This window comes from Salvelinus fontinalis, chromosome 5, assembly GCF_029448725.1.
Source record: "Salvelinus fontinalis isolate EN_2023a chromosome 5, ASM2944872v1, whole genome shotgun sequence".
NCBI lineage: Eukaryota > Metazoa > Chordata > Actinopteri > Salmoniformes > Salmonidae > Salvelinus > Salvelinus fontinalis.
Genome location: NC_074669.1, coordinates 3648165 through 3670447, shown reverse-complemented (window position 1 = coordinate 3670447; position 22283 = coordinate 3648165). Strand labels below are relative to the sequence as shown.

Below are 22283 nucleotides of genomic sequence, written 5' to 3'. Positions count from 1 at the left end.
CTGACAGAGCTGGTGTAATTGAGTCAGGTTTGTAGGCCTCCTTCCTAGCACACACTTTTTCAGTTCTGCCCACACATTTTCTATAGGATTGGGGTCAGGACTTTGTGATGGCCACTCCAATACCTTGACTTTGCTGTCCTTAAGTCATTTTGCCACAACTTTGGAAGTATGCTTGGGGTCATTGTCCATTTGGAAGACCCATTTGCGACCAAGCTTTAACTTCCTGACTGATGTCTTGAGATGTTGCTTCAATATATCCACATAATTTCCCATCCTCATGATGCCATCTATTTTGTGAAATGCACCAGTCCCTCCTGCAGCAAAGCACCCCCACAACATGATGCTGCCACCCCCGTGCTTCACGGTTGGGATGGTGTTATTCGGCTTGCAAGCATCCCCCTTTTTCCTCCAAACATAATGATGGTCATTATGGACAAACAGTTCTATTTTTGTTTCATCAGACCAGAGAACATTTCCCCAAAAAGTACGATCTTTGTACCCATGTGCAGTTGCAAACGTAGTCTGGCTTTTTTATGGCAGTTTTGGATCAGTGGCTTCTTCCTTGCTGAGCGGCCTTTCAGGTTATGTCGATATAGGACTCGTTTTATTTTGTGGATATAGATACTTTTGTACCTGTTTCCTCCAGCATCTTCACAAGATCCTTTGCTGTTGTTCTGGGATTGATTTGCACTTTTCGCACCAAAGTACGTTCATCTTTAGGAGACAGAACGCGTCTCCTTCCTAAGCGGTATGACAGCTGCGTGGTCCCATGGTGTTTATACTTGGTACTATTGTTTGTACAGATGAACGTGGTACCTTCAGGATTTGGAAATTGCTCCCAAGGATGAACCAGACTTGTGGAGGTCTATAAAAGTGTTTCTGAGGTCTTGGCTGATTTATTTTGATTTTCCCATGATGTCAAGCAAAGAGGCACTGAGTTTGAAGGTAGGCCTTAAAATACATCCACAGGGACACCTCCAATTGACTCAAATTATGTCAATTAACCTATCAGAAGCTTCTAAAGCCATGACATCATTCCAAGTTGCTTGAAGGTACAGTCAACCTAGTGTATGTAAACTTCTAACCCACTGGATGTAACGCTCGTCGTTGCAAGGAAGAGTGGACCAAAGCGTAGCGTGGAAAGTGTTCATGATCTTTATTGTCAAGAATCACTCAAACAAAAATAACGAATACAAAAGCGAACAGTTCCGTCAGACACAGATACTGAACGGAAAACAACACCCCACAAAACCCGAACGGAAAATTATAATTTATATAGGATCCCCAATCAGAGACAACGATAGACAGCTGCCTCTGATTGGGAACCACACTAGGCAAAAACAACAAAGAAATAGAAAACATAGATTCTCCCACCCGAGTCACACCCTGACCAAACCAAACATAGAGAATAAATAAGGATCTCTAAGGTCAGGGCGTGACACTGGAATTGTGATTCAGTGAATTATAAGTGAAATAATATATCTGTAAACAATTGTTGGAAAAATTAGTTGTGTCATGCACAAAGTAGATGTCCTAACCGACTTGCCAAAACTTTAACAAGAAATTTGTGGAGTGGTTGAAAAACGAGTTTTAATGACTCCAACCCAAGTGTATGTAAACTTCTGACTTCAACTGTACATCACCATGGTAACCCTCTGAAAGAGCTCAGCCATGTGCCGGTCCACAAACTCAGCGTCTGGAGTATAAACATTTAATGACTCCTTAGATACCTACACCTAGTCAACCATAAATACATGCGGGACATCATGTTAGATACAAAACCAGGTAAGAAACAGACCTAGAAAGGAGACAGAGAAGGTTTGACATACTACCAGTCTGTTGAAAGGAGAAAGACAAAGACACACACAAGAACAATTTCCTCAGTTTAGATTGACCTCTTTCTTCATCTCTCTTCTCTGTCTCAGCATTCTCCTCTTCTCTCTTCCTCGTTGAAGAGGTAATGCCCTCCATCTCTGTCTCTCTCCAGTTGTTCATATGAAACCTGTGATGAAAAACACACTTCCTTAATTCGTTTTTTTTGTCTGTTTGGCAAATGTATTCAAAGTTTAAACTAAAGTTTAAAGTAGCAATCTGGGATTAGTATATCAACTCATGGACTTGATGATATATTACCAACTTATCAAAGCCCCATGTTCAACTGTCTTACTCCATCACAACCCAAAATATAAGCTTGTTTTACTCTATTGTTGGTAAACAAACACTGCATAGCTCTAAAACAGGGTTCAAACTATCGAGCCTATTGCAACCACTGTTGACCACTGTTCTCTCTCTCTCATTAAACCGTCAATATGCGCTACGATCATCCGCACAACTGATCTCAATTGCTTCACAAATTTCCCGCTCCCATAACACCGAGCTACATGTGAGATCGGTGTTAAGTTTGTTCTCCTTTCTCACCAAAATGTGTGTATCTTGGAGGCTACAGGGTATTATCTTCGGTAGAAATAAAACCTGGTAATCGAACAGACAATAATTCAGTACAACTGAAATAAAGTAATTTCACGTTTAAGAAAATCTGACCCCTAGCGCTAAGAGGTTTTTAGACTGTAATTATACTGTGGCGATGCATTCTACAGGTCATGTTGGTGTAAGCATTACTTTTTTTATTTACAATTTATGTAATGCATTAAATACAGTTTGGCTATTTATTATCAAATAAAATATCCCTGAATTGTCCACATCTAAAATGTGTAACTAAATCAAGCCAATTACGATTGAGTTAATATAAACTATGTTTTCATTAAGTTATAGTATAATCAAGGTATTGCAAATTACACAAAATTATATTCTAATTATGTTCTTTAAGATTAAATGTTCGTATAAAACAATCATATATTCTTACAATAAGTATTTTTAGATTAATGCTGCGTTCATAACCAAGTGGGAAGTCGTAAATACCAGTTGGATGCACTCATGTCCTTTGAACACGTTGAGAAACGCCAATTGGCCAACGAGCTGCGTCAACCATGAACTACAAGTACAGCTATCATACTTGTAAACAAATTAGTGTTAAAAAAAACATATGAAATAATATATTGCTTTTTATTTATTTTTAAATGTTACATTTAACTGCTATTGAGGTAATTTCCATAGTAGGCCAGCGTGTGGGGAAAGTCAGGATGATATATGAGTTACAAGTTGGAGGGGCGTTGAAGTGAAAATTTTCTCCATGTGGTAAATATGTCGTATGTGGTAAATACCACCTTCCCACTTGGTTATGAACGCAGTATATTTACCAGTCTTTCAATGCTCTTGGGGGGGCAGTAGAGAAGCTAGACGCAGCTGTCTGGTATCAAACTGGTATCAAACTCGTTCGACACGGTAACAGCATGAGATCAACTGATCTGCTGGTTTAGGCCGTGTTCCTTTGCTAAAACGGTTCATTGGCAGTTGCTCCTCCCTCACATGCCTGCCTCACCTGGGACAAATTTAGAGATGCCTGTTATTCTACAGTCGTGGCTGTTGACATCCAAAGCAGCTGTGACTGCAGTCTGTTCCGTTCGCTTGGACGTTTGCAGAACGGTTTGTACATTTTTAAACAGACTTTGCGATACGTTTGCTCCGTTTTGGTGGGTGTGCCGGGGTGTGTCTTGAAGCAATGCATGACGTTTTAAAAGGGCAGCAGTGCATTTTGAAACCACAATCCAACACCTCCCCGTTTTTCAATTGGTCGTTCAGTACAGCGCCGTTTCCGTTCAATTGAACGTTCTATCAAAGTGGTATGTACTAAACGAGGCCCAGTTCTTTTCCGAAGTGACTTTTTCGTAGCAGGTTAGGAGAACTCATGCAGCAGGTTAGGATAATTAATGTAGCAGGTTTGGAGACTGAGGTTAAGGTTAGGAAAATGCTCTTCCAACCTGCTACAAAAATCACTTTGTATCGAAGTTTGAGCAGTAAGGCTGAAGTAACCGACTGCAACCAAAAGTTGGACACTAATGTAGTTTAATATTTTAATGTATTTGAAGATACACAAATACACTGAATCAAATACAGTCCCATGAACCCAGGTATTTGAAAATAGTATTTGAACATACTGTCAAATACAATTTGATAGACTATTTGTTTTTTTGCAAATAACCATTCAAATACTCAAAAGTACTTGTTTTGGCCGGTGTGTTTGTAAATACACAAAGTATTTTAAATAGCAGATAGTCAAATACACATGTATTTGAACTCAGAACTGCATTGTTTATTACAACAACAAAAAAAGGTTTTCTTTATCACTTATTTGTATATATCCACAGTACACATAAATCGCGACAAATTGGTTCCAGTTTGGTCAAACAACCATAATTGGTTGACAATAGAACCTCCCACAATGCAGGATGAAGTTGGTTAAGAGCAACTGCAGAAACTTGCAATGGTATGCCGTCAAAACGTCATGACCTTTGATCACGTTTTTTGTCAAGTCCATGTAGTTGACATGTAAGTGCAAGTCGGGCAATATCCCCAGAAAGCAGCACACTTTGTCACCGACTTAACAAAAGTGATCCGCTCGAATGCGCCCAGTGTGTCCCTGTATAATGTAGCGTTCAAAACCACTGGGAACTCGTGAATATCCGACTTCCGGATTCAAAGCGTTTTAAGACAACTGGGAAATCGGGGGAAAAAACGAGCGCCGACTGAGACAAATCGTCATCGAACTCGGGAACTCTGACCTCTTTCTAGAGCTCCGGCTTTCCGACCTGAAGATCACGGACGTCATGATTTGACCTCGTATTTTTCAGAGTTCCCAGTGGTCTTGAACGCACCATAACATAGCGGTCAACCTATTTCCTGTAGTCTCAAAATTATTAACCGTTTTGTTTATTGTAATACATTTTCGATTTCTACCTCAAATGGAGCACACTTTGTTAATAATAATAGTATTAAATAATGTCATTCAAATAAGTTGACTCACCACCCACATGAGTATGCCTGATGCACATGTATCAACTAAATAGCATGGTTTTATTTGTTTGGGCTAATGGCTAATGCCTTTTACCCGAGTACATAAATCGGTGATCGGTCGCTCTTTCCCGCCAAACATTCCTTTGTTCATTGAGCAGCTTCGTTGTGTGAGCGAGAAACTAGCGCTGCGCAATTCGCGACCATTTGCGCAGATGCAGGGGGTGCCGGTGACTCCACCGCATGACTAGAAGGGATCCAGGTTTTTTTTTACATTTTAGCTAATCCTTACCCCTTTCCTAACCTTAACCTAATTCTCATAACCTGCTGCATAAACTCTCCTAACCTGCTACGAAAAGCCAAATCTGACATTATTTTGACAAAAGCTGTATCCCTTCTAGCCATGGCCGTAAGTCCACTACCGTCGACGGCGTCATTTATGTTAACAGTTGGGACCACTGGCAGTGGTGGGAAAAGTACCTAGTTGTCATAAAAGTAAAGATTTCTTAATCGAAAATGACTCAAGTAAAAGTGAAAGTCACCCAGTAAAATACTACTTGTGTCCAAAAGTATTTGGTTTGATATATGCCAGGTCGCAATTGTAAATGAGAACGTGTTAGCATCTGAAATGGCATCCTATTCCCTATACAGGGCACCAGAAGTAGTTCACTACATAGTGAATAGGGTGCCATTTCAGACAAGACAACAGAGCATTGTATTGGTAAGCTTGGACACAGCTTTATTTAACTTCAATAAACCAAAACATACTGTTATGTCTCTTATGTTCACGACATTGGCACACGGTCTGGTCTGACTCACAAATTCACCAAAACCAAACCTATTGACTTGCTACAATCAGAAACGTTGTTTTGTTCTGTTGCACGTACTATAATACACAGTGAAGAACCAAGGCTTCTGTCAACCTAACAGAGAATGTTACTACAGACGGACACGGTAAACGTAAAGGATTGTAGCCTGGTTTAACCAGATTGGATGATGCGCTCACCACTGTTTTCACTATCAACGGTGAAATGTATTGACATCAGGAGATCAGATGCCAGGCTAAAGGGATTATAGTCTACTGGACTAGATACTGAATTCAATGTTATTTTGCTGGTGCAATATTAACAATCTATTTTTATCGTCCGCCGATATATAACTTTACAAACGTACCCTATTCTACTCTTACTGGCAATGGCACATGCTGCTTTAGTGAGCCAATGTACAGTATATAAACAGGTTTATCATTTTATAGTTACAAGCTCATCTGTAAATTCATGTTTTATATCGCTCCAGTGTGTACTTAAGTGAATACAGCGAGCACTGAGTCGAAAATTCTGGTTTGAGCAACAAACAACAACAGTATTATTCAATGATGAGAATAAAACCCATTAGAATCCTTTTATACACCTATAATACCAACAACTGTAGAGAGACAGAAAGAGCAGAGCTGTATACACACTCTGACTAACATACCTTCTAGAACATATACACATACCTTCTAGAACATATACACATACCTTCTAGAACATATACACATACCTTCTAGAACATATACACATACCTTCTAGAACATATACACATACCTTCTAGAACATATACACATACCTTCTAGAACATATACACATACCTTCTAGAACATATACACATACCTTCTAGAACATATACACATACCTTCTAGAACATATACACATACCTTCTAGAACATATACACATACCTTGTAGAACATATACACATACCTTCTAGAACATATACAGGAAAAGTACAACAACAACAAAAGTTTTGAGAAATATTTAAAAGAAAATCATATTGAACATCATCACACAATCAGACAAGACAACTCACAGTTTTTTTTCTGTCATTCATGTACACATCTTCACATTTGTTTCAAGTCTAATATTGGTATTACACATTTTTGTAATATCCATCTTTTACATTTTCAGAGTTAACTTTTTGAGACAAAAACATTTCCCACTGCAGTCAAATGTAGCTATGCAGTAGTTCCATCTCTAAATGAAAACACATCGATACTCATAAAGGCTAGACAGTTATTTTCTCCCCGTTTCAGTTCATAAAATGAGATGTTTGTATAAACAATATTCAATGTTTTCTATATATACCATATCACATCTATACTCATGTACTAACGTTGACAGCCACATTTTTCGTTTTCACTTGTAAAGGTTCAACTCCACCATTACCCAGCAGGCAAAACTGTTTGAAATGATGTCACGATGACATCATTACAACCATATTTGCCCCCTGGGTAATGTAGTCATAATTTTTTTTAATTAAAAAGCATTTGCTTCACAGGGTTCACTTTAGGATTAGTGAGAGGATTGACCAATGGGAATAAACATTCATAACATCTAACATCTGTCCATCTACAAATAGCAAATACTATATCTTCAATGGGGAATTAAGACTAAGTTTTGTAAATGTTCCATTGTTTCCACAATTCCCTTCTGCCCCCTATAGACAGAACTATCTGACCCCTATAGACAGAACTATCTGCCCCCTATAGACAGAACTATCTGCCCCCTATAGACAGAACTATCTGCCCCCTATAGACAGAACTATCTGCCCGCCCCCTATAGACAGAACTATCTGCCTGCCCCCTATAGACATAACTATCTGCCTGCCCCCTATAGACAGAACTATCTGCCTGCCCCCTATAGACAGAACTATCTGCCTGACCCCTATAGACAGAACTATCTGACCCTTCTAGACAGAACTATCTGACCCTTCTAGACAGAACTATCTGCCCCCTATAGACAGAACTATCTGCCCCCTATAGACAGAACTATCTGCCCCCTATAGACAGAACTATCTGCCCCCTATAGACAGAACTATCTGCCCCCTATAGACAGAACTATCTGCCCCCTATAGACAGAACTATCTGCCCCCTATAGACAGAACTATCTGCCCCCTATAGACAGAACTATCTGCCCCCTTTACAGACGGAACGATTTTGGTTCACCTAGTCTAAATTCTTAACTGGGTTACAGTAGTCATAGACTTATCTGAAATGTTCCATCCTACGTAAAACCTTAACACTGTACATGTGTGCTTAAATTGGTTGTTATTATTAAACATCTATTCATTATTTCACTTATAGTCAACAGAATAACATGCTCACTCGAAATACACTCCCCAAAACCTGAAATAAATTTGAAAATGTTGAGGAATTTAACACCTCTAATATGGCTAACGTTGATGACGCCAACAGAACGTCTGGTCTTTCTACTGTAGACAGACTAACATGTAGCTATTAGCTATCTAGCAACTAGCTAAGATCTAAAAACATATAAATACAATAAAGTCATTTTATGTCTAAAACAAAGTAGATGTCTATTCCTGAGAATCTAAGTGATACAAAATCAAAATTCAACATGGACAAAATTGTGATAATCCTTTTTAAATATGATTAAATACGATTTTTCTGCATTTTTGTCATTTCCATGTGGCAAAACTGCATCCTTGACAATAATACAGTACTGCAAAAACAAGTATAAACTGTTTTTCAAAAACATGACAGAACATCACAAGCCTACTGCACTAAGTCCCCGTGCGGGTCAGTTGGTAGAGCAGGGCACTTGCAAATGCCAGGGTTGAGGGTTCAAATCCCACGGGGGACCAGTACAAACATAAAGTACAAAAATGTATGCTCACTATTGTAAGTTGCGCTCTGGATAAGAGCGTCAAGTCAAATATACTAAAACGAGTATATTTTTTGAAGCGTGGCAATGGCTCTAGTAAGACTGTGTTGGGTTCTTCTATACAAAGCTAATGAGCATTACAGGGCAGTGCAAGGGTTGTAGTGTCTGTCTGGCACATGGAAGTAGATCAATTAATCTTGTGTGTGTGTAATATGTTATTACTATGTGTAATAACTATGTGCATGGTTGGAGTGCTGGTCCATGTTAGGAGATAGGTGTTCCAAGTTTAGTAAAATTATTATTCCTACATCTAGGAAAAACCTTTGAAGCAAAATCAAAACAGTATGACACATTTTAATATATATATTTTTGTTATCTAAGAATTATCTGAATGGCACTGTAATCGTGAATTGTGGTTCTCATTTGATGATCATCCCTTTTCATCTCCCCAGTCTGGCCCTCACCTAGCCTGGGAGGCTCGGTTTCTGCTCTCATAACAACTGACGAGAGATCAGAAACACTGTCACCCAGTCTGTCCCTCACCCCTTCTCTCCCACCCTCACCCTCTCCTCCACCCTGCCCTACATGCCCGGGTCGTCGTAATTGTAGGTGGGTGCCTGTGAGTACTGGGGCTGTTGCTGCTGCATGGCTCCCTGCGCCACCCCCACAGCAGCCTGCTGCGCTGCCTGCTGGACGTGAGGGTTCTTCCAGGCCCCGGTGGTCCACTCCTCTTGGGCTTTACTCATACTGCCCCCAGTGCCACGGTACATGTTGTGCACCTGGAGAGAGTCAGGGAGATGGTGTTAGCGTGAGTTGTATTACTGTAGCACAAACAGAGGACACAATAAAGAGTACTGTCTTTGCTCATGTTGTGCCTGGTGCTACAACACATGTTGTCCCTGCTATGGTACATGTTGTCCCTGCTACGGTACATGTTGTGCCTAGTGCTATGGTATATGTTGTCCCTGCTATGGTACATGTTGTGCCTGGTGCTACAACATATGTTGTCCCTGCTATGGTACATGTTGTGCCTGGTGCTACGGTACATGTTGTCCCTGGTGCTACGGTACATGTTGTCCCTGCTATGGTACATGTTGTGCCTGGTGCTACGGTACATGTTGTCCCTGCTATGGTACATGTTGTCCCTGCTATGGTACATGTTGTGCCTGGTGCTACGGTATATGTTGTCCCTGCTATGGTACATGTTGTCCCTGGTGCTATGGTACATGTTGTGCCTGGTGCTACGGTACATTTTGTCCCTGGTGTTACGGTACATGTTGTCCCTGGTGTTACAGTACATGTTGTCCCTGCTATGGTACATGTTGTCCCTGGTGTTACAGTACATGTTGTCCCTGCTATGGTACATGTTGTCCCTGGTGTTACGGTACATGTTGTCCCTGCTATGGTACATGTTGTCCCTGGTGTTACAGTACATGTTGTCCCTGCTATGGTACATGTTGTGCCTGGTGCTATGGTACATGTTGTCCCTGGTGCTACGGTACATGTTGTGCCTGGTGCTACGGTACATTTTGTCCCTGGTGTTAGGGTACATGTTGTCCCTGGTGTTACGGTACATGTTGTCCCTGGTGTTACGGTACATGTTGTCCCTGGTGCTATGGTACATGTTATGCCTGGTGCTACGGTACATGTTGTCCCTGGTGCTACGGTACATGTTGTCCCTGGTGTTACGGTACATGTTGTCCCTGCTATGGTACATGTTGTCCCTGCTACGGTACATGTTGTGCCTGGTGTTACGGTACATGTTGTGCCTGGTGTTACGGTACATGTTGTCCCTGGTGCTACGGTACATATTGTCCCTGGTGTTATGGTACATGTTGTCCCTGGTGTTACGGTACATGTTGTCCCTGGTGTTACGGTACATGTTGTCCCTGGTGTTACGGTACATGTTGTCCATGCTATGGTACATGTTGTGCCTGGTGCTATGGTACATGTTGTCCCTGGTGTTACGGTACATGTTGTCCCTGGTGCTACGGTACATGTTGTGCCTGGTGCTACGGTACATATTGTCCCTGGTGCTATGGTACATGTTGTCCCTGCTATGGTACATATTGTCCCTGGTGCTACGGTACATATTGTCCCTGGTGCTACGGTACATATTGTCCCTGGTGCTACGGTACATATTGTCCCTGGTGCTATACCTATTTACCCTTATTCAGGTGCGAAACTTTCACTGGGGACGGGAGGGACATGTCCCCCTCACGTTCTGAAATTGCATTTTTGGCCCCCGTAGTTTTCTCATAGGAATGTGATACAAAACAAGGTAACTGTGTGCTTTAGGACCATGCAGACGCCTCCGAGCGGTCGGGTACGCTGTTTGGAGTGTTTATCCGAATGGATAAAAAAGATTAATGTCCCCCCTCACTTCTAAAACCAAAGTTGCGCCCCATAACCTTATTTACCAGGTAAGTTGTTATGCACCTGAAGTGAGAGACAGATTGAGAGATAGTGTGAGAGAGAGATTTATAGAGTACTGGTCCGGTGCCACAGTACATGAAGCAACACAAACATAGGCACAGACACATGCATACATACACACACACACACACACACACACGATAACATACACACACGTACACATGGATTTTGTACTGTAGATATATAGTAGTGATGGAGTAGGGGCCTGAGGGCCCACAGTGTGTTGTGAAATTAATGGGGATCCATAATAAACCCCAGGAAGAGTAGCTGCTGCCTTGGCAGGAACTAATGAGGAGCCATAAGAAACACCAGGAAGAGTAGCTGCTGCCTTGGCAGGAACTAATGGGGATCCTTGTGCTCCTGGAGAGTGTCAGGGAGAGATTGAGATGGTGTTTGAGATATATTTATATTACCTTAAGTAAAACACAGTACAGGCCATACATATTACTTGTCCATCAACTATGTAGTGGACGAGTCAGGGATATTTATGGAATTTTTTTTACTCTTTTATATTTATGGAATCTATTGGGCTCCTGAGTGGTGCAGTGGTCTAAGGCACTGCATCTCAGTGCTAGAGGTGTCACTACAATCCCTGGTTCAATTCCAGGCTGTATCACATCCGGCTGCGATTGGGAGTCCCTTAGGGCTGCGCACAATTGGCCCAGCGTCGTCCGGGGTAGGCCGTCATTGTAAATAAGAATTTGTTCTTTACTGACTTGCCTAGTTAAATAAAAGGGATATTAATTGACATTTCAGTGTTCACATCAATGAAGGGTAAATGTGCCTGAGTTAGCAGAAGAGATCATTTTCACCTGCCTGTAGTACCTGAGATGTGAGTCATTTTACAGCCAAAGTCAAACTAAAGGTTGTAAGAAAGAAATACGGTCTTTGCTGTAAATTAGATCCGGGCCTGTATTCATTCAGTGTCTACAGTAGGATTGCTGATCTAGGATCAGATCCCTCATGTCCATGTAGTCTTATTCATTCTGATATAAAAGGCTAAACTAATCCTAGATCAGCACTCCTGTACTCTAAGACACTTTATGAATGTGGGCCCTGATCTCCTGTCAATATAGCAGCCCATTAAGTTGTTGTCCTCTTCAGATCAAAGACACTAAAGGATGCAGAGAGATCTGATCTCCTGTTACTACAGCAGCCCATTAAGTTGTTGTCCTCTTCGGGTCAAAGACACTAAAGGATGCAGAGAGATCTGATCTCCTGTTACTATAGCAGCCCATCAAGTTGTTGTCCTCTTCAGATCAAAGACACTAAAGGATGCAGAGAGATCTGATCTCCTGTCAATATAGCAGCCCATTAAGTTGTTGTCCTCTTCAGATCAAAGACACTAAAGGATGCAGAGAGATCTGATCTCCTGTCAATATAGCAGCCCATTAAGTTGTTGTCCTCTTCAGATCAAAGACACTAAAGGATGCAGAGAGATCTGATCTCCTGTTACTATAGCAGCCCATTAAGTTGTTGTCCTCTTCGGGTCAAAGACACTAAAGGATGCAGAGAGATCTGATCTCCTGTTACTATAGCAGCCCATTAAGTTGTTGTCCTCTTCGGGTCAAAGACACTAAAGGATGCAGAGAGATCTGATCTCCTGTTACTATAGCAGACACGAAAGTTATATTTCCTGGAGAACGTACACCAAGAAAATGTGGTCAGAAAGATAAGATGTTACAATTGTGGGTTTGACTTGACAGTTTTGCTATTGCCTCAACAGACAAGAGCAGTAGTAGAAGTATGTTAGTAGTTAGGAGAAACAGTTTTTTTCCAGCTGAATCATACAGTTGAAGTTGGAAGTTTACATACACCTTAGCCAAATACATCTAAACTCAGTTTTTCACAATTCCTGACATTTAATCCTAGTAAAAATTCCCTGTCTTAGGTCAGTTAGGATCACCACTTTATTTTAAGAATGTGAAATGTCAGAATAATAGAAGATAGAATAATTTATTTCAGCTTTTATTTCTTTCATCACATTCCAAGTGGGTCAGAAGTTTACTTACACTCAATGAGTATTTGGTAGCATTGCCTTTAAATTGCTTAACTTGGGTCAAACGTTCCAGGTAGCCTTCCACAAGCTTCCCACAACAATTTAGGTGAATTTTGGCCCATTCCTCCTGACAGAGCTGGTGTAACTGAGTCAGGTTTGTAGGCCTCCTTCCTAGCACACGCTTTTTCAGTTCTGCCACCACATTTTCTATGGGATTGAGGTCAGGGCTTTGTGATGGCCACTCCAATACCTACACTTTGTTGTCCTTAAGCCATTTTGCCACAACTTTGGAAGTATGCTTGGGTCATTGCCCATTTGGAAGACCCATTTGCGTCCAAGCTTTAACTTCCTGACTGATGTCTTGAGATGTTGCTTCAATATATCCACATAATTTTTCTTGCTAATGATGCCATCTATTTTGTGAAGTGCACCAGTCCCTCCTGCAGCAAAGCACCCCTACAACATGATGCTGCCACCCCCGTGCTTCAAGGTTGGGATGGTGTTCTTCGGCTTGCAAGCGTTCCCCTTTTTCCTCCAAACATAGCTATGGTCATTATGGCCAAACATTTCTATTTTTGTTTCATCAGACCAGAGGACATTTCTCCAAAAAGTATGATCTTTGTCCCTATGTGCATTTGCAAACTGTAGTCTGGCTTTTTTATGGAGGTTTTGGAGCAGTGGCTTCTTCCTTGCTGAGCGGCATTTCAGGTTATGTCGATATAGGACTCGTTTTACTGTGGATATAGATACTTTTGTACCTGTTTCCTCCAGCATCTTCACAAGGTCATTTGCTGTTGTTCTGGGGTTGATTTGCACTTTTCACACCAAAGTACGTTCATCTCGAGGAGACAGAACGCGTCTCCTTCCTGAGCAGTATGACGGCTGCGTGGTCCCATGGTGTAAATACTTGCGTACTATTGTTTGTACAGATGAACGTGGTACCTTGAAAATTGCCCCCAAGGATGAACCAGACATGTGGAGGTCTACAATTGTTTTTCTGAGGTCTTGGCTGATTTTATTTAGATTTTCCCATGATGTCAAGCAAAGAGGCACTGAGTTTGAAGGTAGGCCTTGAAATACATCCACAGGTACACCTACAATTGACTCAAATGATGGCTATTAGCCTATCAGAAGCTTCTAAAGCCATGACATAATTTTCTGGAATTTTCAAGCTGTTTAAAGGAACAGTCAACTTAGTGTATGTAAACTTCTGACCCACTGGAATTGTGATACAGTAAATTATAAGTGAAATAATCTGTCTGTAAACAATTGTTGGAAAAATTACTTGTGTCATGCACAAAGTAGATGTCCAACCCGACTTGCCAAAACTATAGTTTGTTCACAAGAAATTTGTGGAGTGGTTGAAAAATGAGTTTTAATGATTCCAACCTAAGTGTATGTAAACTTCCGACTTCAACTGTATCTACAGAAACCACACTGCACATATTTCTAGAGTCCATTATACTAGTCAGAGTGAGAAACGTGTTGCTAGAGTCCATTATACTCTAGTCAGTGAGAAACGTGTTGCTAGAGTCCATTATACTCTAGTCAGAGTGAGAAACATGTTGCTAGAGTCCATTATACTCTAGTCAGAGTGAGAAACGTGTTGCTAGAGTCCATTATACTCTAGTCAGAGTGAGAAACGTGTTGCTAGAGTCCATTATACTCTAGTCAGAGTGAGAAACGTGTTGCTAGAGTCCATTATACTCTAGTCAGAGTGAGAAACGTGTTGCTAGAGTCCATTATACTCTAGTCAGAGTGAGAAACGTGTTGCTAGAGTCCATTATACTCTAGAGTGAGAAACGTGCAAGTCAGGGCTTTAGAGTAAAGTGTGGAAGTTATGGTAGAACATTACAAGATTATGTTTTAATATTGTTTTATGTATGAAATACTTTGATTAGTACTCTCTCATCTGTGTCTGTGGGACTGAGTTGGGCCTCTTCCATTGAATGATTAGTGTATGTGAAAGTCTGGCCTGTCTGCTAGGGCCAGGTGAACCATCCGTCCAGTTTCTCTCTCACATGCAGATGAACACTGGACTTGTGAGGAGGATCCAGTGTCCCATGTTGCATTAGTATCTGTGTGTTATTAAGGAGTGCCAAACTGAGAAGATGACCCTGTATAAACAAGCAGGAAATGACCTAGAGACAGGAACCTGGCGACATGTAAATCTCGCTGTCTGTTACTTGATAACACAATGTACCTTTGTATAATTCTACACATCTGTTGATTGTCATGAACATTCAGGGGGATGTACTTTGCTATAAAGAGTTGTAACCTAAATCTGCTGGTGGGTTCTCAGCGATCCCCTCCGGATGATTGTTGACCAGCTCCATTGCTGGTCCATTGCTGTATGTTTGTACGCTTGTTTATTCCATGTGTATCTCTGTGTTGTTGTTTGTGTCACACTGCTTTGCTTTATCTTGGCCAGGTCGCAGTTGGAAATTAGAACTTGTTCTCAACTGGCCTACCTGGTTAAATAAAGGAGAATAAAATAAAATTGCAACAACAAAATAATAAAGTTCGATTGTTTTGAAGAAATCTAAAAGTCTCTCTCCTTTGGACAGAAATATTCCACAACAAAGTGAAAATGTACATAGCACACACACACACACACACACACACACACACATACACACACAAACAAACACACACACACACACATACATACACACACAAACAAACAAACACACACACACACACACACACACATACACACACAAACAAACAAACACACACAAACACACACACACATACACACACACACAAACACACACAAACACACACACACACAAACACACACATAGTACTATGGTACCTTGGTGAGCCCGGTGAAGGAGAGGACAGCCATGGCAGTGAACATGATGGTGGGGATCAGCATGACTACAGCGGAGCCTATATTGGTGCTAAAGAAGGTGATGGTAGCCAGCCAGCCACTGAAGGAAGAAGAAAACCACAACAAGGTCACAGCAAGTCCACGCCTGTTCTAAGGCAGGCTTTCCCTCATGATAACAATACTATCAACTGTTAGGCCTACGGATGAAAATCAGGTCAATCAATCAAGCAATCAATCAAACTGTATAGCCCTTTTTACATCAACAGTGGTCACAAAGTGCTTTACAGTAACCCGGCCTAGAACCCCAAAGAGCAAGGAGAAATGGCAAGGCAACTATGGAAGAACCCTTCCCTAGATGGATGAAACCTTGAGCGGAACCAGATTCAGAGGCGACTGGAGGCCCATACTTTCAAAGCCAATAGGCGTGACTCTCTCACAAACAAACAAAAACATTGGTGTTCAGGCTTTTTCCAAGTAAAAAAACAAACAAAAACCATGACATTTTGGCCATCAATGGCCTTCATCAGACTGAACCTAGAAGGAAAAAACCTTGAGAGGAACCAGATTCCCGAGAAGACACCCATGCTCCATCCTTACCAGACGCCCCAGCCTGGAATGCCTATACACTGGATGATGCTGATCACCACCTGGGCCATGAACACGAAGAAGAACGCCATGAAGTTGAACGAGCTGTCAGTCCTACAGGGGGGGGGGGGAGAGAGAGAAGTAAATCCAATCAGAAATCCAGGATTTAACCTAGACAGTGGAGGCTGCTGAGGGGAGAGAACGGCTCGTAATAATGGCCGGAACAGAGCAAATGGAATGGCATCCAACACCTGAAAACCATGTGTTTGATGTATTTGATACCATTCCACAGATTCCACTCCAGTCATTACCACGAGCCCGTTCACCCCAATTAAGGTGCCACCAACCTCCTGTGACCACTGTATATCTGGGGGGAAATGGCCTGAAAAAAGGGTTTACTGCCACTTGACTCACGTCTCTCTGTCTCATCTAAATGTAACACGGGCTGCGTTCAGTAAGTCAGAACGGTGTTCCAACGTTTAATTCAACAAAGACAGTACTGAACGACCAAAACGTTGGCGAACGTTAAACCATACTGAACGCACCCCAGATGTCAGAAAGAAGGATGTACTTACTTGAAGGCCTTGTAGATGGGTCTGAACCAGCACACGTAGGAACAGGGGGTGAACAGGATGAGCCACAGAATGGCCATGCCAAAGTTAGTGGCTCCGCCCCCGCCGCACATCCACGCCAGGCAGCCAATCAGATTGACCGCCAAGGTGGCACTGTTGACTGTAATGATCACAGGTGGTCAAAAAAAGGTTAAATAACGATATTAACGGTGGACCTTGCATTATTTACAGTGCAGTAGCATTGGTCGTGTTTTTTAAATTTAATTTATTTAACCATTCAGGTCAATTAAAAACAAATTAATATTTACAATGACGGCCTGGTGTAATTATAGTACAACAGCACCTTCTGTTATTGGATGATTAATCTAGCAAAGTAAAGTTTAATTGGTTGCTTCAGATTTGTATGAGAGTTTGCAGAGACAGTAAAGGTAACTTTATGAGCTTGTATCTTAGGTATAGGGGAGAGATCTCTATGACCAAGGTATGGTCTGTGTCCCAAATATAAATATTGCACTATAAAGAGAATATGCTGTAATTTGTATGTTTTGTATTAAAAAAATACAAGATTAAAAAGCTATCTATTCAACACACAATACAGTGACTACTATGCTAAAGGGCAGAAACTAATGATAAACTACTGGGATTATTTATAACATATATGTCACAGGATTTATACAATCCCCAACCTAAGTGATAATGCAAATGATAATGAAAGGTATACGATCATCCATCTATAAAGATTACCATTGAACTATTAGCTGCATTTTCAGCTCTTGTTGTCAAGCCAACGGTATAGATGGGAGGCTATGAACTAGCGGATGTTGATTTAGATGAAAAACCATGTAAAGTCACACTTCTTGGCTGGATGCCTGAAAGTCTTATTAAAGAGCTGCAAACCAGCTACACCCGCCTTCCTGCCTAACCTGTGCTTGTTTCCCATAATGCTTTGGGTGACGTTAAAAGTCATCTGAAAAGAAAGGCCAAACGGTAGCATTAAACAGTTTACCGTTATAACGTCACTCAAGCAATCTACACAATAAATATGCAAAGGACTTTGTTAGAATGGGCCGGTGCTGCCCGGTACAGCACCAGAACCTCTAATCTTCTACTGCTTGAGTACCGCCCAACTCTTGTAGAATATTAGCTCTAATACTTGATGACTAGACCCAGTTTAACCAAGTTCAGAACTAAAAAAGCATCCTCGGTGGAAAAAATGGTGTATAAGGCTTGCTTAATCTGTCTGGGAAACCGACACAGATGACTCAGTCTCTAACCACAGGATGTCTTCCAAATGGCACACTATTCCCTATTTAGTGCACTACTTTTGACCAGAACCCTATGGGCCTATGGGCACTTGGAATACCAACACACTCACAGATCCATAGATAGTAGAGCTTCTTGCAGATGGAGCGGTGTACATCTGGGATCTCGTTGAAGTCCTGATAGAAACACGGCTTCAGAGGGATGAAGCCAGGCAGGGGAGGGAAATTGTTTTCTGTGGGGATAGAAATAAGAGGCTCAGAATTTAACTTACTTAGTTAGTCAAATCTTGAATTAAAAAACAAAAATCCAAGATAAAATATTAAAGTATAAGCATTCAACCTGATCAACACACATGTTATCTTAAAGCAGTCAGGTTAAGCATTGTGTGCTATAATTGCATGATAGTAAAAATGCTTATTAACTACTTACTACTAATGACTTATATATTTTACAAAAGAATAGCATGATTCAATATTCAATACAGCAGTCACACTCTACAAAATATTCCCACTACTATACCATCCTTGTATGTATAAAGACTGTTCTTACCTGCCATTACAATTTGATATTTTCCTCCAGTTGGATTTTTTTTTTTATTCAGACTAAAACTCAACGCCTTAGATATGATCCTGAAAAGAATATTACATTGTATCAGTATTTCAGCAAGGAAATGTAGAATTTTATCATCATAAACACCATAATTGCCTTCATATTAATTCAAGCAGCAAACCGGTATGTAGGCTATCCGTATGAAATATGAAAAACCTTTAGCGCCCAATGCATGGGTAGGATAAACAGTGAAATTACGCCCAAAACGGCTCTCCCTCCCAGTGTGCTTTGCGCTCGTAGTCTTTATAGCCCACCGCCCCCACCCCTACAATATGGGATTACAATGTAACATGTCACGTCGATTATGCATAATATTCAATGGCTACAAACTCTACATTCTGATAGCCTCCTGAATACGGCCCTTGTTGTCAGTGAGATATACATTGTAGACTGCATAAAATAATCTGTCATTTATTGTAATAAAGTTTGAGAGTGATGGATATTTATGATATTTGCAGCTATCGTTCAAACACTCATTGGTTGAGTTTGTTTGGATGAAGGGCATTTTCCCAGCATTTATTTTTGCACCAAATAGGCCGATACCACCAGACTGATAACAAACGATGTTATGAGAACACGAATCAATGCAATATGATACGTTTTTCAGATGTTGTTATTCATTTTAAAGGATGGGCAGGATGCAAGATGCCGCTGTTTGTATGCTACAATTTTGCATCGTGATGAGCACTACTGTCAATGGAGAAAGGGGCGCCCTTCAGATGAGTAACCGTAGTAGAGACCTAGCCTACGACACGATGGAGTATTTTCAGCAGGACTCAATAAACAAGTCAAACGATTGTACGATTCCTGCCGCATGATTATTCTACATTCTATTAATACACAGAGCATTTAGTGAATCTATAATTTGCCCAATCGTGTAATTGAAACAGAATGAGTGAATGAAATGTAAATAAAACGGTATGGATTCGTTACTTTAGAAATGATCTATCGCTTACCTCTTTTTTTGCAAAACCAGGACTGCTGTTACTATGCAACGTTCTTCAATTGCATTATATGACGATATTCTTTATGAAACACAAGACGCGCTGGTGAAATTAAAACGAGAGACACAAATTCTATATTCGATTCAAATCTGAAAAACCCAACGAGAGTTTGGGGGTAGAAAGCTATTCCGTGACGTCACGTTTCTTCTCTCTCTTTACGCACATACCCGTCCTACTGGGAAATGGTTTGAGGAAACGGAATCGTTGCTGGACACAACTGACCAACAAGAAAACTGCTTACTAGCGGTATTTCACTCTCACTATCTTAAAGGAACGGTTGACCCATTTTCAACGTTATATTGTTTTTGTGCATCTCCGAGTGATGTTCTTTTGATGCCCTGGGTAATTTCATGTTTTCATCTGTATCTAATTTATTGGCGTTCAGGCACGTAGAAATTCGTCCGGTATGACGTAGTACTGTGATAAAGTCTCTCTCGCGACACTGGAGGTTATTTGGAATATAACTTTTAGATCGCGAAAACGTCATTCATTAATGTCCCTGATGTCAGATTTCAATACTGGCCGATGTCATAATTCGGAAGGATGTCTTCTCGAATGAGCCATTGATCATATTTTTTTTGTGATATTCCTACCTAGAGAAATCTAGCACATTTTTCCTATTTGTCTGCCTCTTTAGTCAATAGGAATCGAATGAATAAAGAAAGTTTTAACACCCCACCCAGCAAACTGTCGACCAATCGCGTTCACGTTGTCATGTTACGTAAGGCGGTTGCTAAGCTTTTCGTCAAGCAATGCCTTCTCAATATCAGTGTATTTGCCGAGAAACGTGCGTATTTTCCTCGAAAGTACGTAATGTCACGATTCCAAAACTATATGATATTATACATAGTAAGTTCATTATCTCACATCTCGGAAAATATTTGTAATGTTAACTTCTTGTTGACGAAATTCGTGATAATGTTGTTTTTTTGTTGCTATCGCTCTATAGACTCTCATTCACTCCTTGAAGGAGAGCGCTCCTTAACCCAAAATCAAACATTATGCACCGCGCGGCACATTGACGTAGCATGGGAAACGTTTCCCATCTCCTCAGAAGTGCATCTGCTGTTGCGAATGATCTGCAGTTTGAACATGGTGAGATTGTAGAGTCCAAAAATGATAGTGCAGTTTGTTTAGGCGATTTTACAGCTAACTAGCTACTTTACATGTTGATATTGCAAAAACCAAAAATATTGTTCTCACAAATTAGCGTTAAGCCTGCACTATTATAGTTTAAAAAGTAGAGGATAGCTGTTGAGGCGCATTGTTGAGGCGCATTATATGCTACTATTCTCTCTCTCTCTTTCTCTCATTTATATACAGTACCAGTCAAAAGTTTGGACACACCTACTCATTCCAGGGTTGTTCTTTATTTGTACTATTTTCTACATTGTAGAGTAATAGTGAAGACATCAAAGCGATAAAATAACACATATGGAATCATGTAGTAACCATTTTTTTTAAACAAATCAAAATATATTTTATATTTGAGATTCTTCAAAGTAGACATCCTTTGCCTTGTAGACGTACTTTGTAAGTTTCTTCAAGTGCAGTCGCAAAAACCATCAAGCGCCATGATGAAACTGGCTCTCATGAGGACCACCACAGGAAATGAAGACCCAGAGTTACCTATTCTGCAGAGGATACATTCATTAGATTTAACTGCACCTCAGATTGCAGCCCAAATAAATGCTTCACAGAGTTCAAGTAACAGACACATCTCAACATCAACTGTTCAGAGGAGACTGCGTGAATCAAGCCTTCATGGACGATTTTGCCGCAAAGAAACCACTACTAAAGGACACCAATAATAAGAAGAGACTCGCTTGGGCCAAGAAACACGAGCAATTGACATTAGACCGGTGGAAATCTTTCCTTTGGTCTGATGAGTCCTATTGTGAGATTTTTGGTTCCAACCGCCGTGTCTTTGTGAGACGCAGAGTAGGTGAACGGATCTCTACATGTGTGGTTCCCAACGTGAAGCATGGAGGTGGTGGTGTGGGTGTATGGAGGTGCTTTGCTGGTGACACTGTCAGTGATTTATTTAGGAATTCAAGGCACACTTAACCAGCATTCTGCAGCGATACGCCATCCCATCTGGTTTGTGCTTAGTGGGACTATCATTTGTTTTTCAACAAGATAATGACCCAACACACCTCCAGGCTGTGTAAGGGCTATTTGACCAAGAAGGAGAGTGATGGAGTGCTGCATCAGATGACCTGGCCTCCACAATCACCGACAAACAAATTGAGGTAGTTTGGGATGAGTTGGACAGCAGAGTGAAGGAAAAGCAGCCAACAAGTGCTCAGCATATGTAGGAGCTCCTTCAAGACTGTTGGAAAAGCCTTTCAAGTGAAGTTCATTGAGAGAATGCCAAGAGTATGCAAAGCAGTCATCAAGGAAAAGGATGG

The 22283-nt window shown here is 41.0% G+C and overlaps 1 protein-coding gene across 1 annotated transcript; it reads right to left on the bottom strand.

Annotated features, from left to right (window-relative positions):
- Positions 1-6295: 6295 nt before the first annotated feature.
- LOC129854922 (secretory carrier-associated membrane protein 5-like) lies at positions 6296-20271 on the bottom strand. Its single transcript, XM_055922099.1, has 8 exons — positions 19825-20271; positions 18809-18888; positions 18372-18491; positions 17000-17156; positions 16437-16538; positions 15822-15939; positions 7464-9347; positions 6296-7371 (listed from the first exon to the last, which is right to left on the bottom strand). Exons 2-7 carry the CDS (start codon positions 18813-18815, stop codon positions 9150-9152), a joined length of 702 nt encoding a protein of 233 aa, XP_055778074.1. The 5' UTR covers positions 18816-18888; positions 19825-20271; the 3' UTR covers positions 6296-7371; positions 7464-9149.
- Positions 20272-22283: the final 2012 nt, after the last annotated feature.

Bases quoted from the DNA above. Each gene is read 5' to 3' on its own strand.
- LOC129854922 (XM_055922099.1), bottom strand. The intron at 16,539-16,999 runs GTAAGTACATCC...CCCCCCCTGTAG, and splicing joins CCCATCTACAAGGCCTTCAA to GACTGACAGCTCGTTCAACT. The intron at 9,348-15,821 runs GTACCATAGTAC...GACTCTCTCCAG, and splicing joins CCTTCACCGGGCTCACCAAG to GTGCACAACATGTACCGTGG.